The sequence below is a fragment of the Hyperolius riggenbachi genome, chromosome 2 (genome assembly GCF_040937935.1).
Source record: "Hyperolius riggenbachi isolate aHypRig1 chromosome 2, aHypRig1.pri, whole genome shotgun sequence".
Lineage (NCBI taxonomy): Eukaryota > Metazoa > Chordata > Amphibia > Anura > Hyperoliidae > Hyperolius > Hyperolius riggenbachi.
The window spans coordinates 348,110,166-348,127,524 of NC_090647.1; the positions used below are offsets into that span (position 1 = coordinate 348,110,166).

Consider the following 17,359-nt stretch of genomic DNA (forward strand, 5'->3'; position numbering starts at 1 on the left):
GTGTGTATGAAATATTTTATGGCTTTATTTTGTTTCAATGTCGTAATACCATGTCATAGCAGCTACCACTTCATTACTGCTTACTTGGCCATCAACATAAGTGGTGCATGAAGACTGGCAGAGCCACTTGCCAGAACAGTCCAAATCTCTGCTCAATTGCTGGTCCACTAATACCCTGTTGGAGACTAAGGAACAGATTCCTGCCACTGTAAACTCAGCTTAGGATCAGTAAGCAATTGAAGACTGGTAGCAGCAATAAACAAAGTTACGTTTCATAGTATATCGATGTCTGAAACATTTATGTCCCCAATAGTACTTGTTTGAATGTTATATTTATAACCAACAGCAGATGAGACTTCAAGCAAACCATGGAATTATGAGCAACCTTATGGGCAAGCTGGTGCTCATGCCCCCCACCATATAGTCAAGAGACCCACATTAGAGAATACAAAACCCCATATTCAGACACAGACTTACCGACAAGAGTCTCCATGTGGTTGGGCGTACATCTCTAGGAATCCCAGGCCAACTATACTTCCTTAATTCATCTGTAAGAATGGATGGTAAATTATAGATAAAAATATCCATTTTAGCTGCAGATATATCTTTGGCTAAAACCATACAAACTTTTGTAATATAGGCAAATGAACAATCCCCCCCAAATTCTGCACAATGGATGCAGAAGAAGCCAGTTGCGTAACAATAGATCCCATGACCCTCGCAATTGCAAGGGAGGCAGAGAGTATAGCAGGGCTGTGGAGTCAGAGTCAAAGCAATTTTGGGTACATGGAGTCGGTGGTTTCATAAACTGAGGAGTCGGGAGTTGGAGTTGAATTATTTTTGTACAGACTCCACAGCCCTGGATTATAGGGGCTCGCTCATCCTCACTCCCCCTCGAGTGCAGGAGTAGCGCAGGGAGTACTGTAATATTTAGTAAGCCCACTGTCTCGTCTCCTCTTCTTGTTGGGAGCCCTGAGCTGTATGCTGACATACTCCAGCTCCTGATGCATTACGTCAAGGAGGCCCGCAGGCTGTCAGCATACAGCACAGGGCTCCTGGCAAGAAAAGATGACCAGAGACAGCATGGACTCTGTAGATATAACAGCACTCCCTCTGCTATTCTGCAATTGAGAGGGAAAGGAGGGGGGGGGGGGGGGGGCACAGGTATTGGCTGGACACCGCTAACCTAGATCAGATCCTGAAGCATGGTACGCACAACCAATTTTGATTGGCAAATATAATCACTTCCACACAGTAGGAGGGCCAACAAATGTTGAATACTATGAACAGAGTGTGAGGGTAAGCTTTCATACTACATGGAGGTGGTAAAATTTGAATAAGGTAAAAAGGGCACCCGAAGCACCCTGGTTAAATAGGCATTGCCATACACAGCAATAATAAAAAGCAGCGATAAGCAGCATTATGAAGAAATGTGGGTTCCCAATGAAAGAGGGCAAACCGCCCGCTCTTAATGGCTGCAATAGCAGGTAGCCCTGGTTCCCGCCATTTCATTGGGCGCCTCTGGACGCCCAGATTTACTTGTAATGCCCCTAATCATGGCTTTGTGGCAGGGGATGGAAGGGTTAAGGGTTAGGCATCACCAAGGAGCAGGGGAGGTTAAGGGTTATGCATCGGTAGAGGGCAGGTTCTGTGTGAGAGTAAGGTTAGGCTATAGCAAAATATCTGTAAATATTACCAGTATTTTACTATTGAAATTAACCAATATTCATTTTACCTATATTCTACTAGCTGCAATATCCAGCGGCCTTTTTGCCAGGCACCTTTTTTTACATATATGCAGTAAAATTGTCCAATCAGAATTCAATGTGTGTACCGGCCAGGTTTAACCCTTTCATGGTTCAACATGTGCATCAGGTGAAAGTTTACATGTAGTCAAAACAAGCAAAGTAGTTTTTAAAATGACAACATACACTACAACAGCCAAGCGTTTCTAAGTGCTTCATTTCTGTTTCAACAATTCAGATATCACATTGGCTAGAACCCATCCTAGCACTTACGATATCAGATAATGCTGCTTGATATTAGACTATATTAAAAATGCAATTCTTTGCAGGACATTTAATCAGTACAGAACCTTAAATACCACTACAAAATGTTAAAGAGTATTACCGAGGTCAGTGTTTGGACATGAAAGCAGCTGTTTAAATTTTTCAAGACGGGTCTTCTCCCTAATGGTCATAGAAGGCGCACCAGAAGCATTCTGATCAGAAATCCTTGCAATCAGAGGTATAATAGGTCGGAAAGTATGTTGCTGCAGTTTTTGGAGTGGCTTTCTTGTCAGAGCAGCATCTAGAGAACAACATTCCAGAATTACAATTATATATTACTTTTTTTTCAGATGTCAAAAGCAGAACTGCATAAATGCCTTTTATTCATATCAATGTTACTGCATTACACAGCTGCAAAGAGCGCTTCAAATAGAACAGATCAGGACTTCCTTTTAATGTTTCAACAAAACCGCCAGAACATTTCAAAAGGTTATGTTACATCAGTATTTTATTTATGACTTGACTTGCTCCCTCAACAGAGGCTGCCATATTTATTTTCTTTCAAGCAATAACAGTTTCCTTACTATTCTGCTGATCCTCTGCCTCTAATCCTTTTAGCCGTAGACCCTGAACAAGAATATGCAGATCATGCGTTTGACATTATTGTCAGGTCTGACTGGATTAGTTGCCTGCTTGTTTCTGATGTTATTTAGACACTACTGCAGCCAAACAGAGCAGCAGGACAACCAGGCAACTGGTATTGGTAGGGAAATAAATATGGCAACCTCCATATTCTTCTAACTTCAGTTAACCTTTAAAGTCTAAAAAGTTGACCAGTATCATTTCAGAGTTCTAGGGCATTTTGTGTATTTTTCAGCAACACTTCTGTAACTCGGATGTATTGCTGAAATTAGCCCAGAAGTGTGCTAGTGTGTGTGATCAAGCCCTAACTCTCATTTCAGCTCCTCCGAATCCAAAATAAAGGCAAGGAGGTCTTAGGAACAGGAAGCAAGGGGGAAAAAAAAAATAAAAAAAAAAATATTACGCCAACTGCTTGGAGACACTATAGTATTCCAGACTAAATACTGAAAAAACCCTAGAGTCTAGCCAGGGCCAATGTTGGGTAAAAGGGGTGTGAGCCTGAGGTGTTTGGGGCCCTCAGTGCCTCCCTCTCACCCAACCCATGCTGCTCTTAGAGTCCAGAGACGGCGTTACCATTGGGACAACCTAGGTAATAACATGCGGCAGGTCACGAAGGGGAGGCTGTGGGGATGAAGACAGGGCGCGCAAGAAGCCACAGTCAGAGAGGAGCATGTGCACCCGGCGGGACAAGATAGACTGTGCCAAAAACTTTCCACAGGTCCCAAGTAACAAGTTGAGGAAAGACAGGAAATGCAGGAGCGCTCCATACTGTAACTGTTAATAAATCAAAAATGCGCAAAAAATACATGCACTTACTAGATAAAAACGAATGACAGGCATCTGGTTTGGCATAAAAGCCCAGAAGAATACATCCCAATAAAGGAGCAACCTGAAGACTGCAGTGGCCAGCAGCAGTGGTGGTCCAGATGGAATGGTGACCAGTGGTGGGCAGGGTAATCGTGTGCAGGTTACGTTAAAAAGCGTTTCAGCGTGTCCACGTCTTCGCTAGTCAACCATTCAGCCACCCATACAGAAAATGGGTTTACAAGGTCCCCGGGACCCACCCATTGAGCACCAACCCCACCCCCTCATTAACCTCCTAATCACCCAGGAAGTTATTGAACAGACTCAGAGTATAAAGCTGAGCCTTGTGTGCATGCAGGTACATTGACTGATGATGGCGTGGACACACCGAAACGCGTTTTAACGTAACCTGCACACGATTACCCCGCCGGGTCACCATTCCATCTGGACTACCACTGCAGTCTTCAGGTTGCTTCTTTGGTGGAACGTATTCTTCTGGGATTTTATGCCAAACCAGATGCCTGTCATTCTTTTTTTATCTAGTAAGTGCATGTATTTTTTTGCGCATTTTACTGCATTTCGCGCCGTATAAGACGCTCCGGAATATAAGACGTACCCAGGTTTAGAGGGCAAAATCCAGGGGGAAAAAAAAAATTATATACTAATCCTGGTGTGTCCATATTCCAGGACGTCTTATAATGGTGTCCCCTTCTGTCCCCAGAAGTCCCCTTCTGTCCTGACCTCCTGTGTGTCCCCTTCTGCCCCCAGGTGTCCCCAGATGTCTTCTTCTGTCGCTGGGTGTCCTCCTTCCCCTTCTGCCCACTGTGTGGCTGCTCTGTCCAGCGTCTGTTCCCCAGGTGTCCCCTGTGGTGTTGTCTTATGTGACTGCCCCCCCTCCTGACCCCTGTGTAGCCTCTGTCCAGCCCCTGTATTTCCCAGCGTATTACATGTCCCCTCGCCTCCCTGTGTGGTCTCTCTGTCTCCGCTGGTGTATTAATGTCCCCCCTTCTTTTACCTATGTGGCCGCTCTGACAAGCCCCGTATATGTGTCTCAGCTCATGTGTATAAAGTCTTTCCTTCGTCGTGTGGCCGCCCACTTTGTCCCGCCCCCCCCCCCCCCCCCCCCCGTGCCTGTTAAAAGTAGTTCTAGACAGTGTATCTTACTACATCCACGCTGCCCGGGGAGCGCCGATGTCCTCACTTCTTGCTCTAGTGACTGGCGCTTGTGGAGATGATGTCATCTCCACAAGTGCCGGTCACTAGAGCAAGAAGTGAGGATTCCCAGACAGCGTGGATGTAGTAAGATACGCTGTCTAGAACTACTTTTAACAGGCACAGGGAGACACCGACAGGGGGGGGGGGGGGGGGGGTTGGAACAAAGCGGGCGGCCACATGACGCAAGGAAAGACTTTATACACAAGCTGAGACACATATACAGGGCTTGTCAGAGCGGCCACATAGGTAAAAGAAGAGGGGGGGACACGGCACACCAGACATGCGGCTGGGATTATGCAGGGAATCCCCGATGATGCGGCGGGTCGGCGGTTTGTAACGGCGGGCGAACGTAACTCGAGGATTCCCTGCCTTTGCCGTATAAGACGCAGTGACTTTTTCTCCCTATTTTTTGGGGAGAAAAAGAGCGTCTTATACGGCGGAAAATACGGTAATTTATTAAAAGTTAACACTACAGAGCGCTCCTCCATTTCTTGTCTTTCTCCTCCAGTTCACTTACAGCCGAGTGCTGAGGAGGAGCGTGTTCACACGCATGTGTGTTTATGGTCCTTGAGCTTCAGCAGCGCAAGATTTCCCACCTTTTGTAACAATTATTTGGGTCGGGAGAGGTGGGGGCATGGCAGTCGGATCTGAGGAAACTTGGCAGCAAGTAAAACAAAGGGGCCCATAAAGCCAATTTAGGATGGGGAAGAAGGGTGTGGTCTGTCAGGGAGCCCCACTGTAAATCGAACTGGCGTTGCCACAGTCTCAACATGCAGACTGATGCAAAGGACTGTGTAATAAGGGGTTTACATTTACCCGTCATTGTGGCAAATTGCAGCCTTTCTTCTGGCTACCTTGATATCCCAGCTGCTCTCTTCAGATCTGTGTACTACCTGCCTGCACTTGTGTAAGGTCACATACACATGCCAGCAGTTGAAGTTTGATTTGTGAAATACTACTGAGAGATCAATGAAGACAAATTAGAGAACGCAACCTGCACTAATACAGATACGCAGACCGTATCACCTGCTAACCAAAGTCACTCTGTATGGAGAAACTCTGGGTTGGGGTTAATACTGGGAAACATATCGGGGGCATGTGACTATACTGGATGGCCGGTTTGGACGCACCTCTATATTTACTGGTTTGTTGGGAGACACACAACTATTAGGCCCGGTTCCCATTAGCGGTGAGCGGAACGTATACTGTACAAACGGTTTGTTATGCGAACGGATCCAATGTTAACCAATGGATCCATTCACATCCATCCGCTTGTACGGATCCGTTATCCGTTCAGCTCAAAGGACAAAAAAAATGCTGCAGGACCTATTTTTCCGGACCGTTGTGTGCAGCGGAATGGAAACTGAAGGTTTTGCAGCTGCATAGGAACAAATAGAAAACTGACAGTTTCCAGCACACTGGCTGTAAAAACTGACAGTTTTTACCTGATCCTGATGGCTAGATCCATACGTCCGACTCTGAAAAAAAAGACTAATGTGAGCTGGGGCTTATAGAAGTCTCTTGGAAGCACAGGGGTATACTGGAAGTTCCTTAGTTATGAGAAAAGTATTACATTGTTAAGACTCTGTCCCTAAATGTCAGTTAACAAGTACGTTCAGTTCCATTTTCACAAGAACTTTCACAACACACCTTCATATGACAGTCAGAGAGAGGAAACAAAGCATGATTTTACACCACAACCTTCCCCTTTCCAGATAGCTATATTCTGTGCACTGATATACAGGCTAGAGCAGGATGTGGGCACATGCTTATACGAATAACCAGAAGCACTGCATTTTCCAGGGACAACCAAGGTTGTACATTATGCAGGCCAACACACAAAGGTAATGGTGTCAGTACAGTACGTGTCTGTTACATACATTCTTTAATTGGTGTTAGAAAAACAAAAATTATAAAAAACAGTTTACCCTTCAAACCACGTAAAACAGTCTAATATTTTAAAAGGACACAACTTTTTCTAAAGGGAGACTTTACTATAAACGCATTTTAGGACAGGAAAAGCAGACACTTGAAACAATATTAGCGGGCGAGATGAAGAAACTGATAATTCAAGATAACCATACATCAGGAGACTTGGCGGGCGATCGACCATTCGATTAGAAATTGGTCACATATCGGTCAAACGTGCTGCAAGATGTCGGGCTGTTGTTGTCAGTCTGGTACATAGCGGTAACGACGAGTGATATCAGGACAAGTGACAAAATGCAACAATACCCTGGCGCTGTTCCCCTAATGCGTGTGCACTTATACATTACCTGCCCTGTGTCACAGTGCCTGTCTGTCTTCCGAATACACCCCTCTTCAGTTAGCCCCATACATGCCGACGTCACATGACATATGTGTGCCATGCAGCATGTTTGCGACTATGGAAGATTGGCAGATTCAGAAGATGGGCAGGCACCGTGACACAGGACAGATAATGTATAAATGCACACCCATTTATACATTAGGGACCAGCGGCAAGGCGGTGGATGCAGCGGGCTTGGCCAATTCCAGAAAGATTTCATGCTGAAATTGATCGGGAATCGGCCAGTGATGTATGAGCAGCCAAAACATCTCTCTCTACTCAGATTTGATTACAGAGAGATTTGTCTCTTGGTTGAACCTGCCCTTAGGGAGTGATGCCTGCTCAAGCCTGGTAAATAGGAGTCAGCATCCACTCCTCTCAACCAGTAGAGCTTGCTATATGACCAAGTGTGAACACTAGTGATGATTAATGAAATGCAAGTATTTGAGTATATGCAAATTTTTGTAAATTATGCAAATATATGCAGCTTAAAAATGGACTAATCAAGTCCCACATGTGTTTCAATTGGTTGGTCCAATTTCAAGCTGCATATATTTGCATAAAAAAGGTACATACATTTGCATAAACTCAGAGCTTGCATATCAGTTGAACTTACCTGGGGCTTCTAATAGTCCCCCACAGAAGTCCTGTGCCCGCGCAACCACTCGCTCCGGTCTCTGCCACCGGCTCACTTCCAAGATTTGCCACAGCGCCCGTGCAGTACCCTCCTGGGGACGTCAGCGGGAGTGAAGAGATGGCAGTGCAGGAGCAGTGGTTTTGCGACTTTAAAAATCAAATATCGGAAGTAACTGGCCGCAGGGACTGACGCATTGGTGAGTGGCTGCGTGGGCACAGGACATCTGCGGGGGACCATTAGAAGCCCGAGGTAAGTTGACTCTTTTTCCCCTTTGCCCAGCGTCACATGTGGGAAGAGAAACGTGCTCAGATGTGACTATAGGGTGTGGGAGTGTCAGCACCTGTCCACCGATAGGGCTTTGTGCTAGCAAATGCCCAGGTGGTGAACGGGAACAACTGACAGGTGGTGAATTCACAGTCTTCAGCTGCCATTGGAAAAGAAAAAAAACAGACCTTACTGTACTGTAAGTGCCCCTAAACAACCTTTTGTGCCTTCCAAAAAACAATGATACTAAAACCATCTGCTTGGAGTACAGTTATGAAGTCAACATCTTGGTATAAAAAAATAAATAAAACTAACATCTTTCAGGTATAAATCAGCCCCAGCAACACTGTTTCTCTATAGGCCGCTTAATTTAATCACACAGGCCCTAGGCCTAGGAAAGCCATGACTATGGGTCACCTTGAGCAATTATGCAGTAATCTTTAGGGCCCTTTCACATGCCCTTTTAATGATACGGCGCAACGCAAGTGACGTTTTCGCCGCATCCCCGATGCAGGTCAAGAACTACGTTACCACACAGCTTCTGTGTCGAGTTGCGTCGATCTGTGTTGGCTCAGAAGTCATTTTAGTCTATGGCGATGCGTGGATTTGTAAAAAAAAAAAAAAAAAAAAAAAAAAATTCTGATGAAAAGCGCATGCGCAGAAGCATATTTTAACAACACTGCCCCTATATAGTTACCACTGTATTACAGCTGCACATCGCATTTGAAAGCTCAAATTGCACTTTTACAATATTTGAGATGAAATGTGCAGCATCTGGTAAAACAAAGCTTTCTAGTAAAATCGTTTCTTTAGCATTTCTGGCTGCCACCAACAAAATGGTACTCCTGACCGTAGTAAGCAAAGAAAGAAAAACAAACTCCTCCCAGTGGCGAAAGGAATTTCCACCCTGTGGAGTGGAAAAGATGATAAAATATTTGTCATTGCTCACCTGGAGTGACTCTATGTAGCTGGTCATCACTGACAGACTTTGTGACAGGCTGATTGGAGATTTCTTCTTGCAGTCTGCAGTTAGGTTCAACAATGTCTACCTCTTTAACTTCAGTGATTTTAGACTGATATGGCAGGGAGTGTAAAACATCTTCACTTTCATCATCATTAATGTCCCACGCATCACTCGTATTCCTGGCAAATTCGTGGAAACTGGAGGCTTTTCTCGTCTTTGTAGGATGTATGTGTATCCGTGGATGACTGGAGAGAAATCATCACCAGCTATTAAGTCTATCACAACTACCCACATTATGTATAATATATAGCTTTTATGTACACCACTAGTACCTGTTATTTGGTTGAAGTTATATAACCAAAAGGAGGAAGACAGGAACCCCTCTGCCTCAAACACAGAGAAAACACAAAGACCTACTAATAATGTTGACAGTCAGGGGGAGTTCTCTTATTTGCACTTCACAGCTAGTACAGGTAGTCCCCGACATACGAACTCCCAACTTACAAACGACCCGCCAATACGAACGACATGGATTCTGTGTTTCCATGGGAACAAGCCAACATTTATTTTTTTCTTCAAATTGGACTTGTTGTTTAGAAAATCGTTTTTAAAAAAATTCAAAGAAAAAAATGGCTTTTAAACCAGGGCTGTGGAGTCGGAGTTGGAGTCGAGGAGTCGGAGTCGGGGCAATTTTGGGCATCCGGAGTCTGAGTCGTTGATTTCATAAACGGAGGAGTCGGAGTCCGGAGTCGGATGATTTTTGTACAAAATCCACAGCCCAGTTAAGTATTAGACTAAGGAGTCGGAGTCTGGGCCATTTTGGGTACCCGGAGTCGGAGTCATGGTTTCATAAACTGAGGAGTCGGAGTTGGAGTCGGAAGATTTTTGTACCGACTCCACAGCCCTGTTTTAAACTATATAAGCAGTTACAGTGGGCAGGGGTGACACAGAGGGGTACACTGGAGGTACAAGGGGACACAGAGGAGGTACAGGGGACAGAGATTGCACAGTGTTCTGACTTAAGAACAGATTCAGGTTAAGAACGAACATACAGTCCCTATCTCGTTTGTTAACCGGGGACTACCTGTATACAATCCAATCCTTCAATCTCCACAGTAACAATTTATTGGTGATACAGTTGTGCTCATAATTTTACACACCCTGCCAGAATTTACGATTTCTTAACCATTTTCATTGAATGATAATACAAAAGCATTTCTTTTACTCATGGGTGGCACACAACTGCGGTTACTCTTTATATCATATTCACTATACAAAGTACCCAAATGACCCTGATCAAAACATTACATTCCTTAGGGATTTGGTCTGATGACATGCACACAACTTGACACAAAAGGGGTTTTAATGGCCATTAAAAAGGTAACCCTCTTTGCCTGCGATTTGTTTGCTTGTAATTAATGGGTGTGTATTTTAAAAAGGTCAAGGAGTTTCTGAACTCCCGACAGACCCTTCCATCTAGTGCTGCATTGATGTTTTTGGATTCTAAGTTATGGGGAAAACAAAGGAAATGTCAAAGTATCTGCTTGTAGGGCTGAACGATTTTCGTTTTTTTAAACCAAAATCGCAATTAGGGGCAAGACAATCTTGAGATCTTCAAAGCTGCGGTTTTCCCGGCGCCGCCGCTGGTAACTGCTCTGCTGCTGACCCCCTCCTCCATTTAGTTCCGATCCCCCTCATTGCATTGCCCTGTGGTGAGCTGCTGTGAAGGGGCAGCCAGGGATGCCCAGTAATGGCATCCTCCAGGAAGTGATGTCACTACCTGTTACAGGCCCCGCCGTTACTGAGTGAACACTCGTTGCCGCTTCACAACAGTTCACCGCACAGCAATGTGGTGAGGAGGCTCGGGACTTACTGTGGGAAGAGCCAGGAGCAGAGCAGGTACCAACAGCAGAGAGATGGAGACTAGGGGGGAGGCGGATTGACTATATGCACTAAAGGGGGAAAGGGGGGGGGGCTTTAATTTGCCTATATGCACAAAGCGGTGGGGGTCTGCCTATATACACGAAAGGGGATCTGGATGGCTGACCTGTACTGCGGCACCTATAGCTACCTAACATTTACTGTGGCACCTATAGCTGGCTAAACTATACAGTGGCACCTATACTGGGTTACCTATACTGGGGGCACTCATACTCGCTATCGGTGTGCTGATCAACCGTTGTGTATTGAAAATCGTGAATCGAAATTTCTGACAGAAAATTGGGCAATTCAATCATTTCCTAAAATCCTTCAGGCCTATCCGCAGGAAAAAGTAGTTGAACTATAAAACAGGAAAGGGATATAAGAAAATATCCAAGGAATTTAGAATTCCAGACAGCAGTGTTTCATCTCAATTAAAGGATACCTTCGTGCAAAATAATAATAATAAAAAAAAAATAAATTAAAAAACAGGGGCAACCAGCATGTGTAATGGGCTCCCTTCATGCCCACCATTCCCCCATTCTCCTCCATCCCCCTCCGTTATCACATAGCAATCCTCCAACAACGTACTTCCTTATTGGGGGGGGGTCGCGGCTAACTGCACATCCTCGATCGCACGGCCGGGAGCATGTTACCTGGCAGCGCCTGCACAGACAGCCGCGACCACCCCGACCAGGAAGCAAGTTTGGGGGATCGGTACATGGTAACTGTTTTTTGTGCTAAGGTATCCTTTAAGAAGTGGAAAATGATGGGTTCTGTTAAAACCAAACCATAGTTAGTTAGACCAACTAAAATTTCAGCCACAACTGGCAGAAAAATTGTTAGGGATGCAAGGAGGAGAAGGGGGAAAAAAAAAAAAAAAAAAAAAAAAAAAAAAAACACACCTTCAGGTAAAATACAGGACTCTGGTGTGCAATTTGGTGTGGCAGTTTCAAGATGCACAATAAGGAGGCACTTGAAGAAAGGTCAGTTGCATGGTCAAGTTGCCAGAAGAAAGTTATTACTATGTAAATGCTACAAAGTATTCCACTTACAATATGCCAAACAGCACAGAGACAAGCCTCAAACCTTCTTGCACTAAGTCATTTGGGGTGATGAGACAATGAAATTGAACCTTTTGGCCACAACCATGAACGCTATATTTAGAGAGGAGTCAACCAGGTCTATGACGAAAGGTACACCATTCCAACTGTGAAACATGGTGGTTGATTGCTGATGTTTTGAGGATGTGTGAACTACAAAAAGCACAGGAAATTTGGTCAGAATTGATGCAACATGAATGCAGTAACTGAATATTGTAATATTGAAGAATTTGCACTCAGCCAGGAAGCTGAGCATGAGACATACTTAGGCATGCCAACATAATATGGATAATGATCCAAACCACAAGGCAAAAGCGACCTGTCATTGGTTACAGAAAAATAAAAGGTTCTGGAGTGGCCATCTCAGTCTCCTGACCTCAGTATCATCGAGACACTCTGGGGAGACCTCAAACGTGCAGTTCACGCAAGTCAGCCCAAGAATTTTACGGGAACTGGAGGCTTTTTTGGCAGGAAAAATGGGCAGCTTTTACCGTCTAAGAAGATAAAGACTTCAAGCTGTCATTGATGTTCAAGGGGGCAATACACGGTATTAAGAACTGGTGTTGTAAACTTTAGATCAGGGTCATTTGGAGATATATATATATATATACACACACACACACACACACACACACACACACACACACACACACACACACACACACACAAAATGGTTAAGAAATCAAATTCTGCCAGGTTATGTAAACTTATGAGCATGACTGTATTAAAAAGCATTCATCTTCAGTTCATGGAATCAGCATGTCTTACATTTTTTCTTTTATTATTCTTCCATTAAATACACTAAATTCCAACAATAAAATTCCACGTATGCATGCAATGCAGTAAACCAGTAATTACAATCCTTCAAGCCAAAATGAATGCTGCATTTGCAGCAACAGCTTGCTGTTTCCAGTTATTTACCATTACTGTAAGATGGCCTTATGTGCATTGATTATTCTGGCCGATTCAATCACTCTGATTCTGCTGTCTATTGCTCCACCATACACAACATAATAGGATAATATCTGAGGACTGATTATTGGTTATTTCTGTAAGCTTTGAAATGCTTATGGTATACCATCTATCCCACAAACCCTAGAGTAGATCAGGTACTCACCGGATCTACTCTAGGGTTTGTGGTATAAACAGTCCTCAGATATTCTCATCTCTATTCAGCAGCTGGATGGAGTACTGGTCAAGGACACAGGAACCCAGTGTTCGAATCGCAGCTCTTTCCACACAGCAAGCCAGCATCATATACAGCAATGAGTTGGAATTTTTTTTTGTTTGTTATATTTGTATAATCCTCTATTCACAGTTATTTAAAAGGCAACAGACAGACAGATAAATAGATAGGAGTGCAAAATTGCAAAAATAGACACCTATTGTCCAAGCCCTCTCTATGGGCCAGTGCAATTATGTAGTTACCCTCGGGATGCTGGAGAATGAATTACAGGAGTCAAGGAATAGGTACAGCACTTCCCCACCTAAAACGTGCATGCATCATGTCATAGATACTGGTTATGGGATTGCTCATTTTAACCAATGGATGCTGAGGATGCTAGGGAGTGGGACCTAATACAAGGAAATACCAGTTTTCTGGATTTTACAGAGATTTAAAAAGTGCTGGCTGCTAGTATCTCTGAGGACACTATACAGCAAAACAAGTCAGGTGTGTGACTAGCAGCACCAGATCTAATTTATCACGTACAAACTACTAACTGGGTACCCTTGCCCATGGGTCACTGCAGTCAAACACTGACATTCCAAAGAATTTTTTTTTTTTTTTTTTTGCATCAAACTCTTTTTATTGAATTTTAACAAGCATACAGAGAATAAACGGTTACACCATAAAGCAATAAGTACGTGGGAATATAAGAATATTGGCACACACTTTAATACATCTCTTCCTAGTAATCTGTGCGTTTTAAAATAATCTCCTAGCTGGTATTGACAAGCCCTAAAAGGTAACCAGAGAGAGTACTACCACAAAATATCTCTGACAGATCCAGATGGCCAGAACGGGCCCCCAGAGAACATGCATAACCAAAGACTGTATAAGTTAACAAAACCGTGCCTTAATTAGGAACGAAGTAATCAAACTGCTAATGAGGAAAAAACAGATTTAAAAGAATAAGCTAGTGGTAACTTAGATGCATGTCTTATGTCGCAAATTTTAGGAGGAGAATAATGCCCAGGAAGTACACAAATAATGTTCTTGTAGATTAATCCGAGAGGGACCAATATAGCAGAGAATTCAGAGCATTAATGTAAGAATTATTAACACCAAGCGTCAGGGATCACATAATCACTACTATCAATGCATAATCTATTCCTTATTTTTTGTTCCATCAAAATATTCAGTCTCGTGTTCTCGCTAGGAGATGTGCTTGTTGAAATTCCTCAGCAGATTTCCAATTTGTTAATATCATGTGTAAAGCACTGAAGATAATGTGACAGATGATACGGCGAACACTACTGGGTATGTCTAGCGCCCCTACTTGTAACAAAGCTAGTTCAGGTTTGAGTTGGAAATTGGGAAGATAGGCTCTGCGAATGAGGAATTCCACATTATTCCATAGATTAGCTACTATGGGGCACTTCCACAGCATATGAAGTTAAGTCCCTAGGCTTCTGTTACATTTCCAGCATAATGGAGGAGTATTAGCTGAAAAAGAGGCAATTTATGTCTGAGAGTCATATAATCTGTATAGCACTTTCTTGGAAGTTTCCCAGTGACATTCAAAAGGAAATGAAGACCTAACCATTGGATGATCATTAATGTAAGAGGAAACACAAAATAACTAAAGGGATTTACAATACAGCATAGAAATTAAAATGTACCTACTGCAGCAAATGTCAGACCCCAGCCACACTCTACCACAGCAGTCTGAACTCTGCTTCAAATGTCAAGTGATGGAGAGGGAAGACTGTGATCCCTCAACCTGGATTATAGCAGTTATAGCAGAAAATCTCTTTATTCCATAGCAGCAGAAAGCACACAACGTTTCGGCACAAGGCCTTTGTCAAGTGTTACCAAATATAACAAATGCTCACACATATATAGACCAGCTTAAAAAACACACCCAAAAAAATGGGCGGGCACAATAACTTAAAGGAAGGAGGGAGAGGAAAACATGGCCAATAATATAAAGCAACAGTACATTGTACAAAATTCAATACAAAAAGTATCACAAAAAACATCTTAAGCTAAAATCATCATTAAGTCCATTGGGGGTGAGAGTACTTAGCTTATCAATCCATCTGCTTTCACGTCTTAATAAAGTGGTCTGTGCATCCCCATTAGCAGCCGTAAACACTTTCTCCAAAACACACCAGCGCAAGTCACTCACTGTGTGATCACACTCGTAGAAATGTTTACCTACGGGAGAGTCAATTTTCTTATCAGGGTTATCAATATACTTCCTATATAATCTGATGTTGCTACGGTGTTCATTAATTCTTACACGTACTTCCCGTGAAGTCTGTCCTACATAGCCTATGCCACACGGGCACTTCAAAAAATATATTGCATTGGTGGTAACACAAGAGAATTTACCGTTCACCTTGATCTTTGTTCCTCTCATGGGATGACATACATGGTCTCCTTTAATAATACTAGAGCAGTTCTGACAGCTGAGACATGGAAATGTCCCCAGTTTTTTTGATAAAAAAGTGTCTCTCGATGGTGTAGACTGCTTCACATCAGCTCTTACCAGCATATCTCTGATGCTCTTACCCTTTCTATACACAAAGGACGGGGGGGTGGGGAATACCCTAGATAGCATAGGGTCTGCCTGTATAAGAGTCCAGTTATCCAATATACTCTTCTTGACTAATCGGGCATGTGTATCAAAAGTGGAAATGAATTGTACACCCCTATCATATTGGTGCTTGGGTTTTCTGCGCCTCAATTCTGACCTATCCATCAGTGCAACAGTGGATGCCATATATTCTACTTCCTCTTTCTTATAGCCTCTTTCTATAAAATTCTGAACCAATTTGCTCGCCTGTTTGGAATAAGCCTCGTCAGTAGAGGTAATACGTCTGGCGCGGATGAACTGACTTTTGGGGAGACCTCTAATCAGGGGGCGTGGGTGACAGCTACTCGCTAATAGGGCATTATTTCTATCCGTGCTCTTCTTGTATAGATCTGTGTGAAGCAAACCACCATTCAAGTGTACATCCACATCCAAAAAATGTAAATTATTCTTATGGAACTCTAGGGTGAACTTAATGGACCTATGACAGACATTTAAGGTTTCCACAAACATCGTCAAATTATCTTCTGATCCTGTCCAGCAGAAAAACAGATCATCAATATAGCGACAGTACGCAAGGCCCCATTTTTTAAATAAATCATTCCCTAGGATGAATTTTGTCTCAAAGTCCCTCATAAAAATATTTGCCAATGTGGGTGCATAAGGGGCCCCCATTGGCACTCCCCTTACTTGTACAAAAAAATCTTTCTGCACCCTAAAATAATTACACTTCAAACATAGGCCCAACAAGTCCATGATGAAGGATGGATTGGCAGAGAGGTTTGGTTTGCTGTCTAATGCCATATGTATCGATTCCATAGCCTCAATATGAGGTATGTTTGTATATAAGCTTACTACATCCAGGCTTACTAAATAATTGACTCCTGCAACGTTTATCCCTGACAGAAAGTTCAGGAACTCCGTGGTGTCCTGTAGACACTGTGGGATATCCCTAACGAACGGCTGGAGTATACTGTCAATGTAAATGCCCAGAGGCTCCAGTAGGGAATCAGATGCTGACAATATGGGTCGCCCAGGTGGATGGATGGGGTCTTTATGTACTTTGGGTAGAGTGTACAGTACTGGTATCCTATAGTGTTCCTTGATTAAAGCACCTTTTAAGCTGTTAGATATCAGTCCGGTATCATGGGCCCTCCCCACTAGTTCTTTGATGTCATCTCTTATCCTCAAAGATGGATCATTCGACAACGCAGTATAAGTTTCTGTATCCTCTACTTGTCTACGTAACTCTCTGATGTACCTATTGGTGTCCTGTACCACTAAGGCTCCCCCTTTATCAGCTTTTTTATATGTTACAGTACTGTCATTTTGTAATCGTTTTAAAGCATCTCTTTCTTTCAATGTGATGTTATGGGCTGTTTTGTACTTATCCAGCCCCCAACGTAATTCCAGTTCATGCAGTACTGTTTGTTCGAATACATCCAAAGTGGCATTGGAAATGGGGGCTTCAGCTTTACTAGTAGGGCATTATTTCTATCCGTGCTCTTCTTGTATAGATCTGTGTGAAGCAAACCACCATTCAAGTGTACATCCACATCCAAAAAATGTAAATTATTCTTATGGAACTCTAGGGTGAACTTAATGGACCTATGACAGACATTTAAGGTTTCCACAAACATCGTCAAATTATCTTCTGATCCTGTCCAGCAGAAAAACAGATCATCAATATAGCGACAGTACTGTTCTTGAACGTGGACTCAGTTTTGTCCCC

The 17,359-nt window shown here is 43.3% G+C and overlaps 1 protein-coding gene across 2 annotated transcripts in view; it reads right to left on the reverse strand.

Moving 5' to 3' along the window:
• TBC1D22B (TBC1 domain family member 22B) overlaps positions 1–17,359 on the reverse strand; it is a 70,372-nt gene that overhangs the window by 41,161 nt on the left and 11,852 nt on the right. For both annotated transcript variants that reach the window (XM_068269547.1, XM_068269546.1), the window contains exons 3-5: positions 8,829–9,088; positions 2,131–2,310; positions 478–548 (exon numbers count right to left, since the gene is read on the reverse strand). In XM_068269547.1, the coding sequence (XP_068125648.1) occupies positions 478–548; positions 2,131–2,310; positions 8,829–9,088 (511 nt within the window). The remainder of the gene's footprint in view (positions 1–477; positions 549–2,130; positions 2,311–8,828; positions 9,089–17,359) is intronic.